General features: G+C 38.3%; 1 protein-coding gene and 1 long non-coding RNA gene across 2 annotated transcripts; one reads left to right on the top strand and one right to left on the bottom strand.

Moving 5' to 3' along the window:
* The first annotated feature begins 513 nt into the window (after nucleotides 1–513).
* LOC132033294 (uncharacterized) lies at nucleotides 514–7,520 on the top strand. Its single transcript, XM_059423241.1, is given in 10 exon segments — nucleotides 514–1,859; nucleotides 1,862–2,042; nucleotides 2,233–2,349; nucleotides 2,351–3,010; nucleotides 3,197–3,333; nucleotides 3,460–3,708; nucleotides 3,711–3,788; nucleotides 3,791–3,970; nucleotides 3,973–4,635; nucleotides 4,638–7,520. Coding segments are annotated over 10 exon segments (5,613 nt in total). The 5' UTR covers nucleotides 514–577; the 3' UTR covers nucleotides 6,704–7,520.
* A 1,164-nt stretch (nucleotides 7,521–8,684) lies between these two features.
* On the bottom strand, nucleotides 8,685–10,068 carry LOC132047942 (uncharacterized). Its single transcript, XR_009412852.1, has 2 exons — nucleotides 9,071–10,068; nucleotides 8,685–8,866 (listed from the first exon to the last, which is right to left on the bottom strand). It is a non-coding gene; the product is annotated as an uncharacterized LOC132047942 (long non-coding RNA).
* Nucleotides 10,069–20,988: the final 10,920 nt, after the last annotated feature.

Genomic DNA, 20,988 nt, shown 5'->3' with positions numbered 1-20,988 from the left:
CTAGAAAAATGAAGAGTCTAGAGCAAAGTGTGAGGAATATGCAAGGATTAGGAGGTCCAAAAAGCGTCTCATTCGAGATTTATGCATGTTCCCCAATGTTCATTTGCCCCTTGGTTTTAAGACTCCGAAGTTTGAGAAGTACGATGGTCACGGCGACCCCGTAGCACACTTGAAGAAGTATTGTAACCAATTAAGAGGGGCAGGGAATAAGGAAGAATTACTCATGGCATATTTTGGAGAAAGTCTAGTGGGAATTGCCTCAGAATGGTTCATCGATCAAGATATTTCTAATTGGCCTACATGGGATGACATGGCAGGAGATTTTGTTCGACAATTTCAGTATAACATTGATATTGTGCCTGATCGCACTTCTCTCGCCAGTATGAAGAAAAAGCCTACCGAGAGTTTTAGAGAATATGCTATCAAGTGGAGGGAACAAGCGCGCCGTGGTCAAACCGCCGATGAAGGAGTCGGAAATGATTGATGTTTTCCTCCGAGCACAAGAACACTTGATTACTTCCACTATTTACTTTCCACAGTGGGAAAGACATTCGCAGAAGCAATTAAAGTTGGGGAAATGGTTGAAAATGGCATCAAGTCCGGCAAAATTGTGAGTCAGGTAGCACTCAAGGCTACCACCCAAGCAATTCAAAATGGGTCTGGTGGTTTTGGAAATCGAAAAAAGAAAGAGGAAGGATCCATGATGGCATCAGGGTCCAGTGCTGCTCAAAGGGGGACAAACCACCAAATCTTACGAGGACAATCCAACTCACCTCAACATTTTTATCCGCATCAGGATCCCCACTACTCAATTGCTCCACCCCAATATACGGTTTTCAATACCCAGGCATATGCCCGACCTCCTCAACGCCAACAATGGAGGGCGCCTGCTCCACAAGGCTTTCGTCCCCAACAACAAAATTTTCAAGCACCTTATAATCCACGTCCTAAGACTGATTATGTAAGAGAACAAAGACAGAGGGAAAATTTCACCCCAATTGGAGAATCATACACAAGCCTGTTGAGGAAATTGATACAATTGGGTTTGATTGAACCTATCACGTCGTATAATGTCAACCCAAATGCAAGAGGTTTTGACCCCACTGTCAAGTGCGAGTATCATTCTAACGCTCAGGGTCATAGCACAGAAAATTGTTTTACTTTGAAGAGAGCCATTGAGAAGCTAATTGATGAGAAAGCAATTGTAATACATGACGAAGAGGCTCCGAATGTCACCAACAACCCACTTCCTGCTCACAACAATGCTCATGTTGTTGGGATGATCTGTGACGATAAGGAATACAAGCAAACAGGCAAAACAATAATGGAAATTGACACCTTAAAAGAAGGGTTGGGTATGGTGACAAAGTCTGCACAAGAAGCACCGTTGTGTGTAAAAGGTGAAAGTTCTAATGCGAATCTCAAAGGCTCGGGGAAGTTGATATTGTATGTTCCTGGAGCCACAAAGAAAAAAGAGACATTAGTAATTGGACCAAAATTATATGTTCCTAGTGGTTTTCCCAGGTTTAGTCAAAACCAAAATGGTTTAGGAAAGATGACAAAACCAATTGTGATAAAGCACACGACACAAATTCCAGTGACAAACATGAAAACTGTCCCATGGAACTACAACAAAACCACTGTGACTTACAAGGGCAAGGAGATTGTTGAAGAAATAGATGAAACCGGTGGCTTAACGCGTTCTGGAAGGTGTTATGCTCCAGAAGAATTAAGGAGAGCCAAACAAGCCAGGGATAGCCAATTTCCGGTGAAAAAACCTATCACTGAAGAAGAAGCTGAAGAGTTCATGAAGAAGATGAAAGTTCAGGATTACTCTATTGTTGATCAGTTGAGAAAAACTCTGCTCAGATTTCATTGCTATCTTTGCTCATACATTCTAAAGAGCACTGTCAAGCATTGATTAGAATTCTGAATGAGGCACATGTTTCGGACAAAACAACTGTAAGTCACCTGGAAAAGATGGCCAATAGAATATTTGAGGTGAATAGAATCACTTTCACCGATGAGGAGTTGCCTGTGGAAGGAGCCGGACATAATAAGGCTTTGCATTTAACTCGTCAAATGTGAAGAACATTATGTGAAAAGAGTCATGATTGACGGAGGCTCGGGTGTGGACATCTGCCCCCTTTCTACTTTGCAGAGTTTGAAAATTAGCACAGATAGAATTCGTACTAACAATGTGTGTGTTCGAGCTTTCGATGGCGCAAAAAGAGACACCATTGGTGAGATTGATCTTACTTTAAAAATTGGACCTGTTGATTTTGGGATCACATTCCAAGTTATAGACATGGACACTTCCTACAACTTGCTTTTAGGAAGGCCATGGATCCCGCATCCGAGCGGTGCCATCTACTTTACACCAAGTGGTCAAGTTTGAATATGAGAAACAAGAAATTATTGTTCATGGTGAAGATGATCTTTCAATATATAGAGACCCTTCTGTCCCATATGTCGAGGCCAAGGAAGGTTGTGAATCCCTCGTATTTCAGACCTTTGAAATAGTGGCAGCCGATCAGTTTATGGAAGGGAAGCCTATCTTAGAGCCTCGTCTATCCTCTACTTCAATCATGGTGGCTACACAAATGCTGCAAAATGGTTATGAGCCAGGAAAGGGTTTGGGGGTGTCATTGCAAGGAATTGTTGACCCTATCTCTCCATTTGGTAATCAAGATACTTTTGGTTTGGGTTTTAGGCCAACTAATGCTGACAGAAAATGGGCAAAAGAGCAGAAAAATAAGGTTTGGAAATTGCCAAAGCCCGTTCCCCACATTGCCAAGTCCTTTACTAGGTCACGTTTTGAAGAGAGTAAAGACGTGTCTGTCCAAGATGACGTGGCCGAAATATGTCAAGGTCTCAAAGAAATGTTCTATGGAGTAAACATGGTTCAGATTGGTGAAGGCACTAGTCATGCAGATGTGCAACGTATTGGCCCAGAAGTCAAGCTCGCCAACTGGGAAGCTACTCCTCTCCCCACAAAGAAGGAGTCTTGGTAGTTTATTTTGCTGTTGTTTTTCTATATTTGGATTATTCTCTGGGTGGTAATCCAAATAGTTTAGTTTCTATGCTCTAATGTTAACCCTTCTATCCTTTCCAATTCAATAAAATGAAGTTCCAGTTTCTTAGTCAATTTTATCTTCTCCTTTTCCCTAATTTTGTTATTTAATTTTCATTTCAGTTTCGTTAACGCCAGCTTTAATAACATGACATGCATGCGGAATTCACGTCCAGATCTTAAAGAGTTGTCTAATCTTGAAATAATGAATCAAGAGGTTGATGAATATGATGAAGAAGAGGCTTTTGAAGAAATAAAGAGCGAACTGGATCAATTTGAGAATAAGCCTAAGCCTAATCTAAATGAAACCGAGGAAATTAATTTGGGAACTTCTGATGAAACTAGAAAAACAAAGATAAGCATTCATGCCGAACAAAAGACTAGAGATGACATAATCCAGGTTTTGTTTGAATATAAAGATGTGTTTGCTTGGTCTTATGATGACATGCCGGGTTTGAGCGTTGATCTGGTAGTGCACAAACTTCCTACATACCCTGATTTTCCACCAGTCCAACAAAAGCAGAGAAAATTTAAGAAAGAGGTGAGTGATAAGATTAAAGAGGAAATCATGAAGCAATTGAGTGCAAATGTGATCAGGGTCGTTCGATTTACTACATGGCTGGCAAATGTTGTTCCGTACCAAAGAAGGATGGGAAAACCAGAGTTTGTCTTGACTATAGAGATTTGAACAAAGCAAGTCCCAAGGACAACTTTCCCTGCCCAACATTCACATTCTTGTTGACAATTGTGCCAAACACGAGATTCAATCTTTTGTGGATTGTTATGCCGGGTATCACCAAATTTTGATGGATGAAGAGGATGCAGAAAAGACCGCCTTCACCACCCCATGGGGTACTTACTGTTATAGGGTCATGCCATTTGGTTTGAAGAACGCAGGGCAACTTACATGAGAGCTATGACTACTATCTTGCATGACATGATGCATAAAGAAATTGAAGTATACGTCGATGATGTGATCATTAAGTCCAAAACTCAAGCTGACCATGTGCGTGATCTGAGAAAGTTCTTTGAAAGATTGCGGAAGTACAACCTCAAGCTCAATCCAGCCAAGTGTGCATTTGGAGTTCCATCTGGGAAACTTCTAGGGTTTATAGTTAGTCGGCGAGGAATTGAATTAGACCCCTCCAAGATAAAGGCCATTCGGGAATTACCGCCACCAAAGAACAGAACTGAAGTCATGAGTCTTCTTGGTAGGTTGAACTACATCAGTAGGTTCATCGCTCAGCTCACCACTACATGTGAGCCCATATTCAAGCTGTTGAAGAAGGATGCCGCTGTTAAGTGGACAAACGAGTGTCAAGAGGCTTTTGATAAAATTAAGGAATATTTATCTAACCCTCCAGTGCTTGTCCCGCCAGAACCGGGTAGGCCTTTGTTTTTGTATCTATCAGTGATGGATAATTCCTTTGGTTGCGTTCTAGGACAACATGATGCCACAGGAAAGAAGGAACAAGCGATCTATTATTTGAGCAAGAAGTTCACAAGCTATGAGGTAAAATACACATTTTTAGAAAGAACGTGTTGTGCTTTGACTTGGGTCGCCGTAAACTGAAGCACTATCTTTCATCCTATACGACTCACCTTATATCTCGAATGGATCCTTTGAAGTATATCTTTCAAAAACCTATGCCGAGTGGAAGGTTAGCAAAGTGGCAGATTTTACTTACGGAGTTCGACATTGTCTATGTCACCCGCACCGCTATAAAAGCACAAGCATTGGCCGATCATTTGGCAGAAAACCCAGTTGACGATGAGTATGAGCCTTTGAATACTTACTTTCCTGACGAAGAGATTAATTCAGTTGAGGAAGAAGTTCGCGATGACAGTCACGTCTGGAAATTATACTTTGATGGAGCGGTCAACATTAAAGGTGTCGGGATTGGGGCAATTCTTATTTCACCAATGGGGCATCATTATCCCGCCACGGCACGACTTCGTTTCTTCTGTACCAATAATACAGCGGAATATGAAGCTTGTATAATGGGTTTAAACATGGCAATACATCTGGATGCACATGAATTAATAGTTTTTGGAGATTCTGACTTACTCATTCGGCAGGCTCAGGGTGAATGGGAAACTCGAGACATCAAGCTCATTCCGTACAAACAATGTTTGGAGGACCTTAGCAAAAGGTTTAAGTCAATTGAGTTCAGATATATTCCCAGATTTCACAATGAGTTGGCTGATGCTTTGGCCACTTTAGCCTCAATGCTTCCATACCCAGGCAATGCTTACATTAATCCGTTGGAGATTCAGATTAAGGATCAACATGGTTATTGCAATACAATTGAAGTAGAGCCAGATGGTGAGCCATGGTATCACGATATCAAAAGATTCCTAAAAACACAACAATATCCAATACATGCCGATGGAGATCAAAAAAGAACTATTAGGCGACTTTCCAATGGTTTCTTTCTGAGTGGGGAGATCTTATACAAAAGGACCCCGGATTTGAATTTGTTGAGATGTGTGAATACCCAAGAAGCTGAAATGATCATGAATGAAGTGCACTCCGGAGTATGTGGCCCGCACATGAACGGTTATGTTCTAGCAAAGAAGATTCTTCGAGCAGGATACTATTGGCTTACCATGGAGCGAGATTGTTTTCGCTTTGTTCGCAAGTGTCATCAATGTCAAATTCACAGTGACCAAATTCATTCTTCCCCTTCGGAGTTGCATCCTATGTCTGCTCCTTGGCCTTTCGTAGCTTGGGGGATAGATGTTATTGGGCCAATTGAGCCAAAAGCTTCTAATGGGCATAGATTCATTCTAGTTGCCATTGACTACTTCACCAAATGGGTAGAAGCTGTTACGTTCAAATCAGTCACCAAGAAAGCGGTGGTAGACTTTGTTCACTCTAACATCATATGTCGTTTTGGTATACCAAAGACCATTATCACGGACAATGCAGCCAATCTTAATAGTCATCTCATGAAGGAGGTATGTGAGCAATTTAAAATTGTGCATCACAACTCTACCCCTTATCGACCCAAAGCCAATGGAGCTGTTGAAGCTGCAAACAAAAACATCAAGAAGATCCTCAGGAAGATGGTACAAGGATCCAGGCAATGGCAAGAGAAATTGCCTTTTGCTCTTTTAGGATACCGCACGACTATCCGCACGTCTGTTGGCGCAACTCCTTACTTATTGGTTTATGGAACTGAGGCGGTCATACCAGCAGAAGTAGAGATCCCCTCTCTTCGAATCATTGTTGAAGCAGAGATTGATGACACTGAATGGGTCAAGTCTAGACTAGAACAATTATCGTTAATCGATGAAAAGCGGTTGACGGCGGTTTGCTTTGGCCAGTTATACCAGCAAAGGATGGCTCGCACTTACAACAAAAAGGTGCGTCCAAGACATTTTGAGGTGGGCCAACTTGTTATGAAACGCATCCTTCCGCACCAAGAAGAAGCGAGGGGAAAATTCGCCCCAAATTGGCAGGGCCCTTATGTTATCAAACAGGTGTTGTCAAAGGGAGCTTTGCAGTTGTCCGATATAGAAGGAAAGGTGGCTGACATAGCCATTAACAGACTCAGTCAAAAGATATTATGTTTGATATGTTTTCACTTCGACGCGATGGTACTTGGCATTTTTAGTTTGGGATGACGAAAGGTTATCGTTCTCACTATCCAAACACCGGTCACCCTTTTTCTAGCCATTTTGAGCTTTTATTCACATTTTCTTTGTTTTCCCCTCTTTGGAACTAATGTAGCGCAAAAAAAAAAAAAAAAAAAAAAAAAAAAAAAAAAAAAAAAAAAAAAATCAAATGTGTTCATTGAACTACGTTCGACCTGATTCCTAAAAGGATACGTAGGCAGCCCTATTTCGGGGTTCGGTCCCACCATTCAAAAGAAAAAAAAATCATATTTCCCCAGTATTCAAAGAAACTGGGACATTTTTTTTAATTTTTATTTCATAAAAAGGTTCCAAAGTTGTAATTCAATCTATGATTCTTTTTGCCTTTCCCCTTTAAGACCTTCTAATCGATCTTTGAGAATGCCAAATCAGCGTGCCACGACTTTGGTACTGTACGCAACGCTTTATTTGAATGCAAAGGAGAAAATAAAACTGAGAGAGTCTTACTAGTGAAAACCCTTATGGGCACTATAAGGCGATAATGAGTTCAAAAAAAAAAAAAAAAAAAAAAAAAAAAAAAAAAAAAAAAGAGAGTCTTATCGGTGAAAACCCTCAAGGGCACTATAAGATGATTGTAAGTTGAGAAAGGTCAGTTGGTGAAGACCCGCAAAGGGAACCATTGATCGAATGAGTTTCTTCTATTCCGGCATGAACACGATCAAGGTAGAAAGCTCGGTTTTGGATTGAAGGGTATTATATTTTGAGATTTAGACGGCTCAGATGGATCAAGCGTCCAGTCCAAAATGCATGTCATGATTCATTGAAGTCGGCATATACCTCCAGATAAGCCTCTTCCCTCTTTCCCCGAAAGGGACGCCTTTTGTTTAAACATAACTCCTTTTATTTTTTATTTTTTATTTTTTATTTTTTGTCATTTTCTTATCCTTATCTCTAGTTCTTTGAGTCCCTTTTGGTATAATCTTGCGTCAAATTCAAGAGCAAAGAAAAGGCTGCAAAATTGACTACAGTTTCCTAGCGGTATAGAGCAAAGACTACTGGGCACGCACCGCATCGGCAACGGCATAAAGCCATTCGTGATCTATCCAGAAAAGTGAATTGCCCGAAAAAGCAAAGCATTATTTCGAGGTACTAGGGGGAAGGATCACAACAACAAAATTTGCTCTAAGAATAAGATCGGTTACACCACATACGCAAAATGATACGGGGTACAAGATAGTCAAGGTGAGCATTGGAAGATCATGGTCTCTCGCAAACAAAGATAGTTTCTAAGCAATATTGGTCGATCATTGTCAGCCTCGTTTTTCGTAAAGTGGGATGGGCTCTAAGACAATTTCTACAACGAGTGAAGGCCACAAACCGACCACCACTTTAAGACTAACAAATTTTTCTTTGTTGAAAACAGGGGCGAAGAAATTTAGAAAAAAAAAACAGTTCTTTAAAAAAAAAAAAAATAATAATAATAATTAAAAATAAAAAATAAAAATAAAAAGGATGATGAACGTTATAAAGTAAAGTTCTCAAATGTTTGTTTTTCCTTGGATACGCATATAATCATGTTATTATTGGTTACATTTTAGGGAACAAAAATCCTTGCTTTTCTCATATTTTCATAGGTTGACTACCTCAGAATACAGTCACGTTTTTAAATTTCAGGTTGACTACCTCAAAATAAAGTCATGTTTTTAAATTTCAGGTTGACTACCTCAGAATACAGTCATGTTTTTAAATTTCAGGTTGACTACCTCAGAATACAGTCACGTATTTAAATTTCAGGTTGACTACCTCAAAATAAAGTCATGTTTTTAAATTTCAGGTTGACTACCTCCAAATAAAGTCATATTTTCATAGGTTGACCACGTCAGAATAAAGTCATGTTTTTAAATTTCAGGATGACTACCTCCAAATAAGTCATATTTTCATAGGTTAACTACCTCAGAATACGGTCATGTTTTTAAATTTCAGGTTGACTACCTCAAAATACAGTCACGTATTTAAATTTCAGGTTGACTACCTCAAAATAAAGTCATGTTTTTAAATTTCAGGTTGACTACCTCAGAATACAGTCACGTATTTAAATTTTAGGTTGACTACCTCAAAATACAGTCACGTATTTTAAATTTCAGGTTGACTACCTCAGAATACAGTCACGTATTTAAATTTCAGGTTGACTACCTCAAAATACGATCACGTATTTAAATTTCAAAGTTGACTACCTCAAAATAAAGTCATGTTTTTAAATTTCAAAGTTGACTACCTCGAATACAAATCATGTTTTTAAATTTCGGGTTGACTACCTCGAATACGATCACATGTATTTAAATTTCAGGTTGACTACCTCAAAATAAAGTCATGTTTTTTAATTTTCAGGTTGACTACCTCAGAATACAGTCACGTATTTAAATTTTAGGTTGACTACCTCAGAACACAGTCACGTATTTAAATTTCAGGTTGACTACCTCAGAATACAGTCACGTTTTTAATTTCGGGTTGACCACCTCAGAATACAGTCCCAAGTGGTTTATGATTTTCCTAACACTCACAAATTTTCCTGGTACAAACTGGGACAGAAAAATTTTGTTCGTTTTTGTTTGTCTTTGATGGCTTGTAGGTTCTCCCGTGAAGCACAGAATTGATATTCAAGAATGAAGTTCCATCATTGGTCAGAGAAAAGAAGAATGCTCAATTGTAAGGATAGTTAGAGTCGGCTTTGACATATAAAGCAACCCAACCTCTCAATATTCATCTTCTCAGCCTCTAGTCAAGAAACAAGCATCCAAGAATATTCTACGAACTGTTACTTGGAAGATAATCAACAATTTACTCCAAGTTGCAAGTCTAAGTCACACATTCTAACTTCAAGATCATACTTTGAGATCAAGGTACCCACCGAAAGAAGGTGAGGTGATAACTGAAGATCCAAGTGAAGGTCTAAAGGAAGATTCAAGACAAGTAGAGTAAATAGGATCTTGTATTTCCTTTCTTATTTTGTTGTATTTTTCATTTCTTTGATGTAATAACAGGAGCCACGAACCGGAACCTCGAAGGGACCTCACTCGATCATCCAACTCATCATTCCATCCTTCTACCCATTTGAACTACACGTGACCTGATTCCCTTATAACCCGGGATATGTAGGATGCCCAAAACCAGGACTCGGTCACATCCTTTTCTTTTATTTCTTTTCGTCTTTCAAATAATGGTCAGGTCAAAAATCAGTCACAGTGTTCACATCTTTGCTTGAAAACTCTTCATGTTTCCAAGCAAAGAGGGACATTCTGTAAACACCTAATTTTTGACCGAACATAAGTTTTACACCCTATTTAGCTTTTAAATATTTCTTTTGGGTCTAGATTAGATATTTTGATTTTTATGTCAATTTTTTAGTTTTAGTTTTATTGAAAACTTTAAAAATAGAGTCACATTTTAGAATAAATCTTGTTTTCATTTTTTTTTAAGAGAAAAGAAATTTGAAAAAAAAAAATAATAATTTCCTTAATAATATATATTTAATAAATAAGCTAGTGAGTTTAATAAATAAGCTAGTGATTTTACTATAAACTAGCTATTTAATTTTTGCTATATTTCATTGGTCTATAAATAATTAGATAATTTCATATTTTGTATACTTTTGTTTTTGTTTTTGTTAGCTAGAAAAGTACTCATCACTTGCTACTTTTAAACGTGGTTAAACTGTCCATTTGAATACCCAATCCATAATCCCTACTTATATTTTATTAACTCCTTCATGTAACACACACACTCACACAATTTCATGAATTAAACACACACACACGACACACAACATAGATAAAAAGAAAGAAAAAGGAACAAAAAGAAGAAAGAAAAAAAGGAAAACGGAAGAAGAGAACAGAGAGTAGAAATGGAGAAAAGAGATTATTCTTTATTTAGAAAGAAAATGAACTAATGTTCCCCCCAGAAGAAAGAAAAAACGTAGAATTTAAAAAAAAAAAAAAAAACAAATACTAAGAAAAAAAAAAAAGAGAACATTGAAAATAACTTTTCATCACGTTTGGTTTGTACCATAACCCCTCACCCCTTTAAACTTTCAAACATTTTCTAATTTTGCGGTTTCGACGTCCGTGGACTTGAAAGTTACAAATATCTAGCTTTAATACACACCTACACGTAGATTGTACGTTGCTTTTGTTATTAATCGGAAAGAATTTGAAGGTTCGTTTCCGCTACTATTTTCCATTCAATATTTTGTAGAATCAAAAATTGGTTTGGTTTCATCGAGTTATAAAGAAAGGTTCTTATTTTTACTCACTTTCCTTTTATTTGCAATGTAGTCGTTAGTTCGTTATTAGAGGCAACGCTTGCATATCATGCCCAATTATGATTTTTTTGAGTTATCTACGTCTTGGCTTCTTATCTTTGCTAGGTAGTTTATAGTAGTTTTTTTTTTTTGTTCGCTGGTTTTCTTAGGAATAAAAGAACTTGTTGTAAATTTCATTTTTTATGGGTTTGTTTTAGTTAGAAAAAAAAAAATCTTTTTATAAAAAGTGTCTTGTTGTTTACTTTTCATATCTTTTATCCTTTCTTTGAACCATTATATGGCAAATATTAGATGTTTTCCCAAGAATAAAAATATATGTTAATATATATATATATAAATTATTTGTTTATTCCAAAATACTTTGGGATAATGGATACATGACTATTTTGCCATGTTAGTGTTTGGTAGTTTAAATTATTGCGAAGTTTTATTTCAAACTTGGTAGTTTATCTTGTTTCTTTATGATACTTAATGATGCCTTTAAATGTAACTATTTAATTTACTATTTGGGAAGTTTGTTTGAATCCCCAAAAGCGCATATGTATGGAGATGATCATATTTTAGTTATGTATATATATATATATATATATATATATATATATATATATATATATATATATATATATATATATATATATTCAATGGTCTTGTTAGTGCTCTTAAAGATGGTTAAGTATAAAATTATTTATTTTCGTGTGCATGTTTTAATGGTTCTGAAATTTGTTAGTAACACGTTATGTTAGAGTTTTTTTTTTTTTTTTTTTCTCTAACATCACTAATAGTTTATTCCATTTTGAGTTAAAAGTTTATGATAACATTAATGGTTAGCCTTTAAATGCTCAGTTCCCTTTGTTTAGTATTGAAATTTAATTTCTTTCATGAATTAGAATGAGAATGGTAGAATTCCAAGCTTGTAGTGTTAATAAATTAACTATATACACAGTATTTTACACGTTATAGTTAAATATATACGTAGAATAAATATATAAATGATACTATAATAGTGGATATATACATGATATAATAATGTATATAATACATGTTATATAAGTTAAGAAAAAAAAAATTCCTACATGTAAGTATACGCAGAAAATATACTATGAAAATATATGGTATATGCTTATAATTTATATTTTATAATGAAAATATGAGATATTGAAGTATTTAGGTGAATAAATGGAGTTTAATAGATGAGTGAAGAATCAGAATAATAAAGATAATCATCATTTTTTTTTTTTTTTAAGTAAGGCGAGTAGGTTAAAAATTCTAGGTGCGATACACAAGTTAAGGTCGCGTTTACGCGTCTAGGCCGGCGTATGTTGACGTCGCAACTATGCGTCTTAGTCAAGATTAGTAAAAGGTCAATAATGTTTAAGCGAATCATAGGCATAGCTAAATAAACACCTTTTATCCAAGAATAATTTAAGCCAAATATAAGTTGATAAAGCGACCGTGCTAGAACCACGGGACTTGGGGAATGCCTAATACCTTCTCCCCGGTCAACAGAATTCCTTACCCGGACTTTTGTTTTCGCAAAAAAGGGGTGTGACCAAAAATAAAGAGTCATTTCCTTTTGATTAGGATTCAATAAGGTGACTTGGAACACCAAAACTCAATTCCAAGTGGCGACTGAAAAGAAATGAATAAATAATCCCTTATCAAAATGTCACTTTAATTGAAAAACCCTTTTAAATAAATCTAAAACCAATTAATTTGATTTTATTTATTTACGAAAAAAGAAAATGGACGTCGGTCACGAACATTGTACTGAGTATGTAAGGCATAAACAATAAGAATACGTCAATGAAATAAGGAAGCATCAAATGAGGAGCAATCAGAATCGGACCGTCAATTATAAAGAAATAATGCATCTTCGGCTTACTTAATAATCATCATCATAACATGTATGCATATGTGTATAAGCTGCCCGACCATGTAGGTACGGTGTGATAATCATTAGCCTGCGTCTAGGCCTCCCGCGTCCGGGGTACCATCTCATGCCGCCCACTAGTGGTGTCTGCACATGCCATCTAGACATGGTGTATACGCTGCCCGTTTTAGCGGTGTAACATCATCATCATCATATACTCATCATAATGCATGCATAGAAACTCAAAGACAACCATACTTTATCGGGGTGACATAAGGTTGTGAACCCCCGATTCCATTATGGAGCATTCATAAACATTCTACCTCACCTTGAAGGAATTAGCATATAAGGTGAGTGTATATAATAAATAACATCACTGGATTATAGATAGCATCATTAGCTTTATAGGAACATCATATCATGGAATCTAAAATCTTTAGACTTAAGCTTATCATCATCACTATCGTGCTCATAATGTCTTTCTTATCTCATATGGCTATTCATGAACATAGACTCTTAGTTTTCCTGAAGATAGGAGATTCATGAAGAAGGAGGAAAAATCAGGTCATAGGATTCATGCCTTGGAAAGAAAGGACTAGCCTCACATACCTTTTTCGTTTAGCTATTCTATCATTTGATCGTTCTCCTTCGATGCTCGCGTTTCTACCTTCAAGAGAATTCGCATTAACATTAGCTAATCGATTATAAAAACGTGCTTACTAAAGCTAGAGAAAATTGGGCAGCATTTCCTTTGTTTATACAACTTTCCCCATATTCCATATCAACTCCCAAACATCGATAACAACATTCACAATATCGTAAGCAACAATCATCATTCATTTACATTATCCACATTTCACAATTTCACTTCAATTCCCCCATAACTATGGTCATAGTTCAATATAACGTTTTCTCACGTATAATTCTTGTCCTATGTTCTAAATGTCATTCATAACTTACTTACAATCACAACATATCAATAATCATGATTCAATCCAAACTAGTACTCAACAATGACACTATTCTCACATTTATGACCCATTTTCTATATTCTTCTACAATCCAAGTGTTTCAACTTTTCAATATCTCAAACATCATGAAAATACCATAAAACTTAACTTAGATAGTTTAGGAACAAGCCTTGAGTGGCAATACTCTTCTTGCACTAAAACCCTAGTTCACTTCTCTTGGAATTCCTTGGCTTAGATGAACTTTAAGGTGTTTCATACACTTGATTTTTGTTGGTTCAATGAAGTTGATCATCAATTTCTCTTGGGTTCTTGTGGATGAAGAGTAGATAGAATTCTAGAGGGTTCTTGAGTTGAGAAGTGATAAAATGAAATGAATTAAATGAGAGGGGTCCTTATATCATTCTTTAAAATCTGGCCCGACCATATTCTACGGACCAACATACGGTCCGTATAAATTATACTGACCGTATGTCTGGCCGTAGATCTGGTCCAGTGAGATGTGCCATTCTGGGCTGATTATACGGCTAGACATACGGCCAGTATAATTTATACGGCCAGTATGTTGGGCCGTATAATGCCCAGTTCATCTGAACTCATTCTCGTCGACTCGTTTAATCTCCAATCTTTATGGAACCTTCTTAACACTTGTTCAAAACCTCATTACCAATCTAAGGGACATTATAGCTCTTCTTCAAAACATCATTAAACTCTCATTAATTCGATACTCTTAAATCTTTCCCGACACACAACATATAACTTACTTCCCTTAATAACTTTCTTCCGTTACCTTAAATGTCTTTGAAATCTCGATTAGGGCCATCAAATGTTATTTCTTACTTATTAAAACATCATATACGTCATGCCCTTCGTTAGTCTATTCACTGTACGCTAACGAAAAATTTCCAAGGTGTAACAAACATAGTGCCAGTACCCAAGAAGGACGGAAAGATTTGAATCTGTGTGGACTACCGAGATCTTAACCGGGCCAGTCCAAAAGACAACTTTCCTCTCCCAAACATCCACATTCTAATAGATAACTGCGCCAAGCACGAGCTGCAGTCATTCGTGGATTGTTTCTTCGGGTACCATCAGATACTCATGAGCGAAGAAGATGTGGAAAAAATAGCTTTCATCATACCTTGGGGAGTCTACCATTATAGGGTAATGTCGTTCGGCCTCAAGAACACCGATGCCATATACATGAGAGCCATGACTACCCTATTCCATGATATGATGCATCGACAAATTGAAGTCTATGTGGACAATGTCATCATAAAATCAAGGGAAAGCTCAGAATATACCACGACTTGCGCAAGTTCTTTGACAAACATCGCAAGTTCAATCTGAAGCTGAATCCTACAAAATTCTCATTTGCAGTGCCTGCAGGTAAGTTGCTAGGGTTCATAGTCAGCCGTAAGGGCAACGAATTAGACCCTACCAAGATCAAGAAAATCCAGGAGCTACCACCTCCCAAGACCAAGAAGGAAGTCATGAGCTTCTAGGAAGGTTAAACTATATTGGGCGGTTCATAGCCCAATCAACTATGATTGTGGAGCCAATCCTTAAGTTGCTCAAGAAAGACGCTCTCACAAAGTGGACGGAGGAATGCCAAAAGGCATTCGAGAAAATCAAGAAGTACCTCTCCAATCCTCCCGTCCTAGTGCCACCCAGGCAAGGGAGTCCGTTGTTACTGTATCTGTCAGTATCAGAAAATGTTTTCGGGTGCATGCTCCCCCAGCATGATGAAAAGGGAAAAAAGAAACATGCCATCTACTATTTGAACAAGAAGTTCACATCTTGTGAGGCACGGTACACGCTCGTAGAGAAAAACTGTTGTGCTCTGAGCTGGATTGCTCAAAAGCTGAGGTACTACCTGCCGGTGTTCACTACTCACCTCATATCCAGAGTGGATCCATTGAGATACATTTTCCGGCAACCGATGCCCGTAGGAAAATTGGATAAATGGCAGATGCTACTAAGTGAATTCGACATCATATACGTAGCACAAAAGGCAATCAAAAGACAAGCCCTAGCTGACTTGCTGGCAGAAAGTCCCGTCAATAACAAACTTTAACCATTACAGACTTTCTTCCCAGATGAGGAAGTGATGGCTATGGAGGAAAAGGTGGCAGAACCATACTTAGGTTGGAGACTGTTCTTCAATGGAGTAGTTAATTACAAAGGATTAGGCATCGGGGTAGTGTTAATACCAATAACAGGACAACACTATCTGATGGCCGCAAAGCTCAACTTCAGATGCACTAATAATATGGCGAAATATGAAACGTGTATTCTCGACCTCAGGATGGCATTGGACATGAACATACAAGAGTTGTTGGTAAATGGGGACTCCGATTTATTCATAAATCAAGTAAAAGGAAATTGGGCAACCAAAAATGATAAGATACTCCCATATGTGAATCTAGTACAGAGATAGTACGGGAGATTCAAGAGTATCAACTTCAGGCATACTCCGAGGGCTCAAAATGAGTTTGCAGACACATTGGCTACGATAGCCTCCATGATCTAGAACCTTGAGAGTACTCACATTGATCTACTTGAGATCACATAAAGGGGAGAACAGGCTCACTGCGCCCATGTCGAGGCCGAGCCAGATAACCAACCATGGTATGCCGACATCAAGGCATACCTGGAGAAAGGAGAGTAGCCCCCAGAGAGTTCAGCAAATTAGAAGAAGACCACCAGGAGGTTGGCCAGTGGGTTCTTCTTGAAAAGAGAAATGTTGTACAAAAGGACACCTGACCTTGGGTTACTCAGGTGCGCGGATGCCAAAGAGGCTACAAAACTGCTGAAAGAGGCGCACGCAGGGGCATGCAAACCCCACATGAATGGATTCATCCTCGTCATAAATTTTGAGGACAGGATACTATTGGATGACCATGGAGCATGACTCCTGTAAATTCGTGCAAAAGTGTCATCAGTGTCAGATGCACGGAGATCTGACCAAGGTTCCCCCCATAGAGTTACATGCGATGAGCTCACCTTGGCATTCGTGGCATGGGGAATGGATATCATAAGACCCATCGAGCCTCCAGCCTCCAATGGACATCATTTCATCTTAGTCGCCATCGACTACTTCACCAAATAGGTAGAAGCGACTTCCCACAAATCAGTGACCAAGAAAGTCGTGGCTGACTTCGTCAAGAACAATCTAACATGTCGCTTCGGTGTACCTGAATCCATCATCACAGACAATGGTGCCAATCTAAACAACCATTTGATGAAGGACATTTGTGAACAATTCAAGATCACTCACAGAAACTCTACCGCCTACCGGCCACTGATGAACGGAGCTGTAGAGGTACGCCAACAAGAACATTAAAAGGATCTTGAGGAAAATGATTGACAATTACAAGAATTGGCATGAGCAGTTGCCTTACGTTTTGTTGGGGTACAGAACAACAACCCGAACATCTACCGGGGTGACCCCATATCTCCTTGTCTACGGTACCGAAGCGGTCACACACGCAGAAATGGAAATACCTTCACTCAAAATCATCTAAGAGGCAGAGTTGAATGATACAGAACGGGTCAAAAATCGATATGAGCAACTGGCTATAATAGATGAAAAGAGAATGGTGGTAGTATGCCACGGACAGCTGTATAGACAAAGAATGTCTCGAGCCTTCAACAAACAGGTCAGAGCCCGACTTTTCCAAAATTAGACAACTCGTGCTCAAGCGAGTCTTCCCCCACTAAGAAAAATACAAAGGATAATTTGCGCCAAACTGGCAAGGGCCATACATGGTCAGTAATGTACTCTGAGGAGGAGCCTTAATCCTAGCTGAGATGGACGGACAAGAGTGGCCCAGAGCTATCAATGCAGATGCACTCAAGAGATACCATGTTTAGGATTCTATTTGCTGTAATTGCATTATCATTTCCTTGTAATCGTATCTTTTGCTTCTAATCATATCTTGTAACAGAATAGGAAAAAATCAAATCATCTATGTAACGAACTACGCAATGACCTGACTTCCCCACAATGGGATACATAGGCAGTCCATATCGGACCTGGTCATATTATTAGTGAAAATCAAAACTCAGTTACTTTATTCCGAACTACGTTCGACCTGAATTCCTGCTGCGACAGGACACGTAGGCGCTTTCGAGCTCGGTCATCATAAAACAAAAACCCAAGAAACCTCAGAGGCAATAAAGCAAGAGAAATCAATGAGAACAAGCTACAAGGATCGACACAAGAGTCAGCCGACGTCAGCCCTACATTGGGGTAGAATTTTTTAGGAAACCTCAAAAATTCTATCAGAAATAGTCAACAAAGAGGAGGGCGGAGCAAAGCCATACACCGGGGTAGAATTTTTTAGGGAACCTCAAAAATTCCTGCATAACAAGACAATGCAAGAGTCGATCACAGCAAGACCCGAAACTGGGGCAGAATATTTGAGAAAGATCTCAAAAATTCTACCAGTTCAGAACTCAACAATCGCATCTCCGGGAAAATCGGAAGACTTCAATCGAAAAAAACACACATCTTGACATGAAAACAAAATAAATATTTCTAAAAAGAAAAACAACGCGCATTTTACAAACTCTACTTTAGATTTTTAAAATTAACATAAGTACATCCCAAAAACATCTCTCGAAATAACGAGCCCAAGAGGGTTCAAAGGAGCATCAAGAGGAGACACTTGACGGAAGGACAACGACGCTAATCGGCCTCTTAGGAAACTCACAATTTTTCTGTGGATGCGGGTTTTTAACGGGACGGCGAGTACGCCATCAACTAGGCTTGCTCACAACAAAGGCAAAAAGCAAACTCAGCCAGGCGGCGAAGTGCCAGGAGGTCACAACAGAGAATGGGTGATAAAAACACATCTAACTACGAGAGTCACAAAACAAATGGGCAAAAGCATATCCGACCACGAAGGCCATGAAAATAATGAACAACAAAGACACAGCTGACCAAAAGGGTCATGCAAAGAATGAATGAACATAAAAAGAGCGAATGACAAAGATTTATCAGACCAAGAGGGTCACAAAAAATAAGCACAAAGATACATACGACCAAAAAGATCATGACAAGGACGAAGGGCATAATCGACCATAAGGGTCAACAACCAATACAACGGATGAAAGAAAGATCAACCTGCCGCAAGGGCCATATCTGTCATCTGCATGCCGAGAGGGCCATTCATTTATTTAAATTGCTAAGAGGGCCATTCATATCAAACCGCCGAGAGGGTCATTCATATTAAATCACCGAGAGGGCCATTTATATCAAACCACCGAGAGGGCCATTCATATCAAACCACCGAGAGGGCCATTCGTATTAAATTGTCGGGAGGGCCATTCATATCAAACAGCTGGGAGGGCCATTCATATCAAACAGCCGGGAGGGCCATTCATATCAAACCGCCGAGAGGGCCATTCATATCAAACAAGCTAAAAGGGCCATTCATTCAAACAGCTAAAAAGGACATTCATAAAAGCAGCCAAAAGGGCCATTTGTTCAAACACCACGAAGAATATCTGCAATACTATCAAATTCAGGAGATAGGCACACAATCTCCATAAAGGATTCGCCTAGCCAAACCAAATCCAGATAAATTACGAAGAAAAAATGGAACTTTCTCTTACGCAGCCAGTCAAGATAGGGTGCCCATAAGAGTCAAGCTCTCCGGCTAGGATTTGGAAGCCATCCAACCTCAGACTCAGCCACAATTTTGTCTTTTTTTATATTTTTTTCTTATTAAAAATCGCAACTGGTCGGACACACACCGGGAAATCTGAAGGTGTTCCCACATAAGGGATATACTCTTCTCCAGCAAGGCGAACTACATGTGACCTATTTCCTAGAGATCAGGGATATGTAGGCGGGCTCAAGACCAGAGAGTCGGTCACATTCTAACAGCTGTCCAGAGAAGCCCTGGTCACTATACCGGGAATCTTAGGACTTTCCTTCCGAATCACTTTAAAGGTCCTTAGTCGGGTCGAACTACAAGTGGCCTGAAATCTCGTATAGCCCGATATATGTAGGAAACCCAGAAGCCCCAGTCCGGCCACATCTGTGAAATTGCATTAAGTTGAGAGGCTGAATGAGTCGGGTCAGTCAAAAATTAGGGTTAGTCAAATTTCGTTACTTAAGGATGATCCCACCATCCCCGAACACCGAAGGGGCAGTTGTTGACACCTAATTTTTGACCTTCCACAATTTATTTTAATTACTCAGAGTCCTTGGATAATAAATGAAGCAAACCATGCATCTTAAAAAGGGTTAAATAATTCTTATAAAATTATTTAGATCAATATTTTGCTCCTTTAAATTGATAAAGTGATTTTTATGACATTATAAATTATTTAGGAATTAAATGGCATTTTATGACATTTATGAAATATTTTGTTATGATTAATCAAAGGCAAAACAATTTTTTGAATAATTATTCACTTAATTGCTAATTTGTCAAAAAGACCAATTAACAAATTATTTGTTTTCTTTAAATCCAAGGAATTTGAGTAATTGAAAGAATTGACCATTTTACCCCTCCATCTTTAATTCTATGTGCTTGCATAATTAATTAAAATAAATAAATTGTTCTAGTGCTTAAATTAGATTAATTAATCAATCAGAGGGTCATAATTGCAACATTCATTTAGATTTGAAACCAATTAAGGCTAGGCTTGCAAAATTAAACTTGTTAGCCATGTTTTAAATTAATTACGTCCTATTTTGTTGTTATGGTCAATAATTGGTTGTTTAAAGTGTTTGTCCATTTTATTAAACTAGCCGGCCTACCACTATACGCGCATATACAGCTAGTATACGCAAATATACATGTGTGATATACGTGTATAGGGCCCCTTCCCCTTTTTTTAAATTATGGATCAGGTCTAGTCCAAACATGGACCGACCTGGCCCAATTCCCATCTGATAAAGAGGGGTAATACCCCTCTACGCCTCATTTCCACATACCAAACACATCTTATACCTCTTTTGTCTCCCTTCTTTCCTCTTCCATGTAATCGTAGGGCGCCGCCTCGCTTTTCCTCTCTCTCTCCCTGTCTCTCTCTCTCTCTCTCTCTCTCTCTCTCTACCAAAAATGGTAAAAGCGCAGAGAATATAGAGGGTACACAACTTTTGCATAGTTGTTTTTGTGAAACAATTAATGCTACTACT

The sequence above is a fragment of the Lycium ferocissimum genome, chromosome 2 (genome assembly GCF_029784015.1).
Source record: "Lycium ferocissimum isolate CSIRO_LF1 chromosome 2, AGI_CSIRO_Lferr_CH_V1, whole genome shotgun sequence".
Lineage (NCBI taxonomy): Eukaryota > Viridiplantae > Streptophyta > Magnoliopsida > Solanales > Solanaceae > Lycium > Lycium ferocissimum.
Note: the sequence above shows the minus strand (reverse complement) of the source record. Positions and strands in the feature narration are given on the sequence as shown.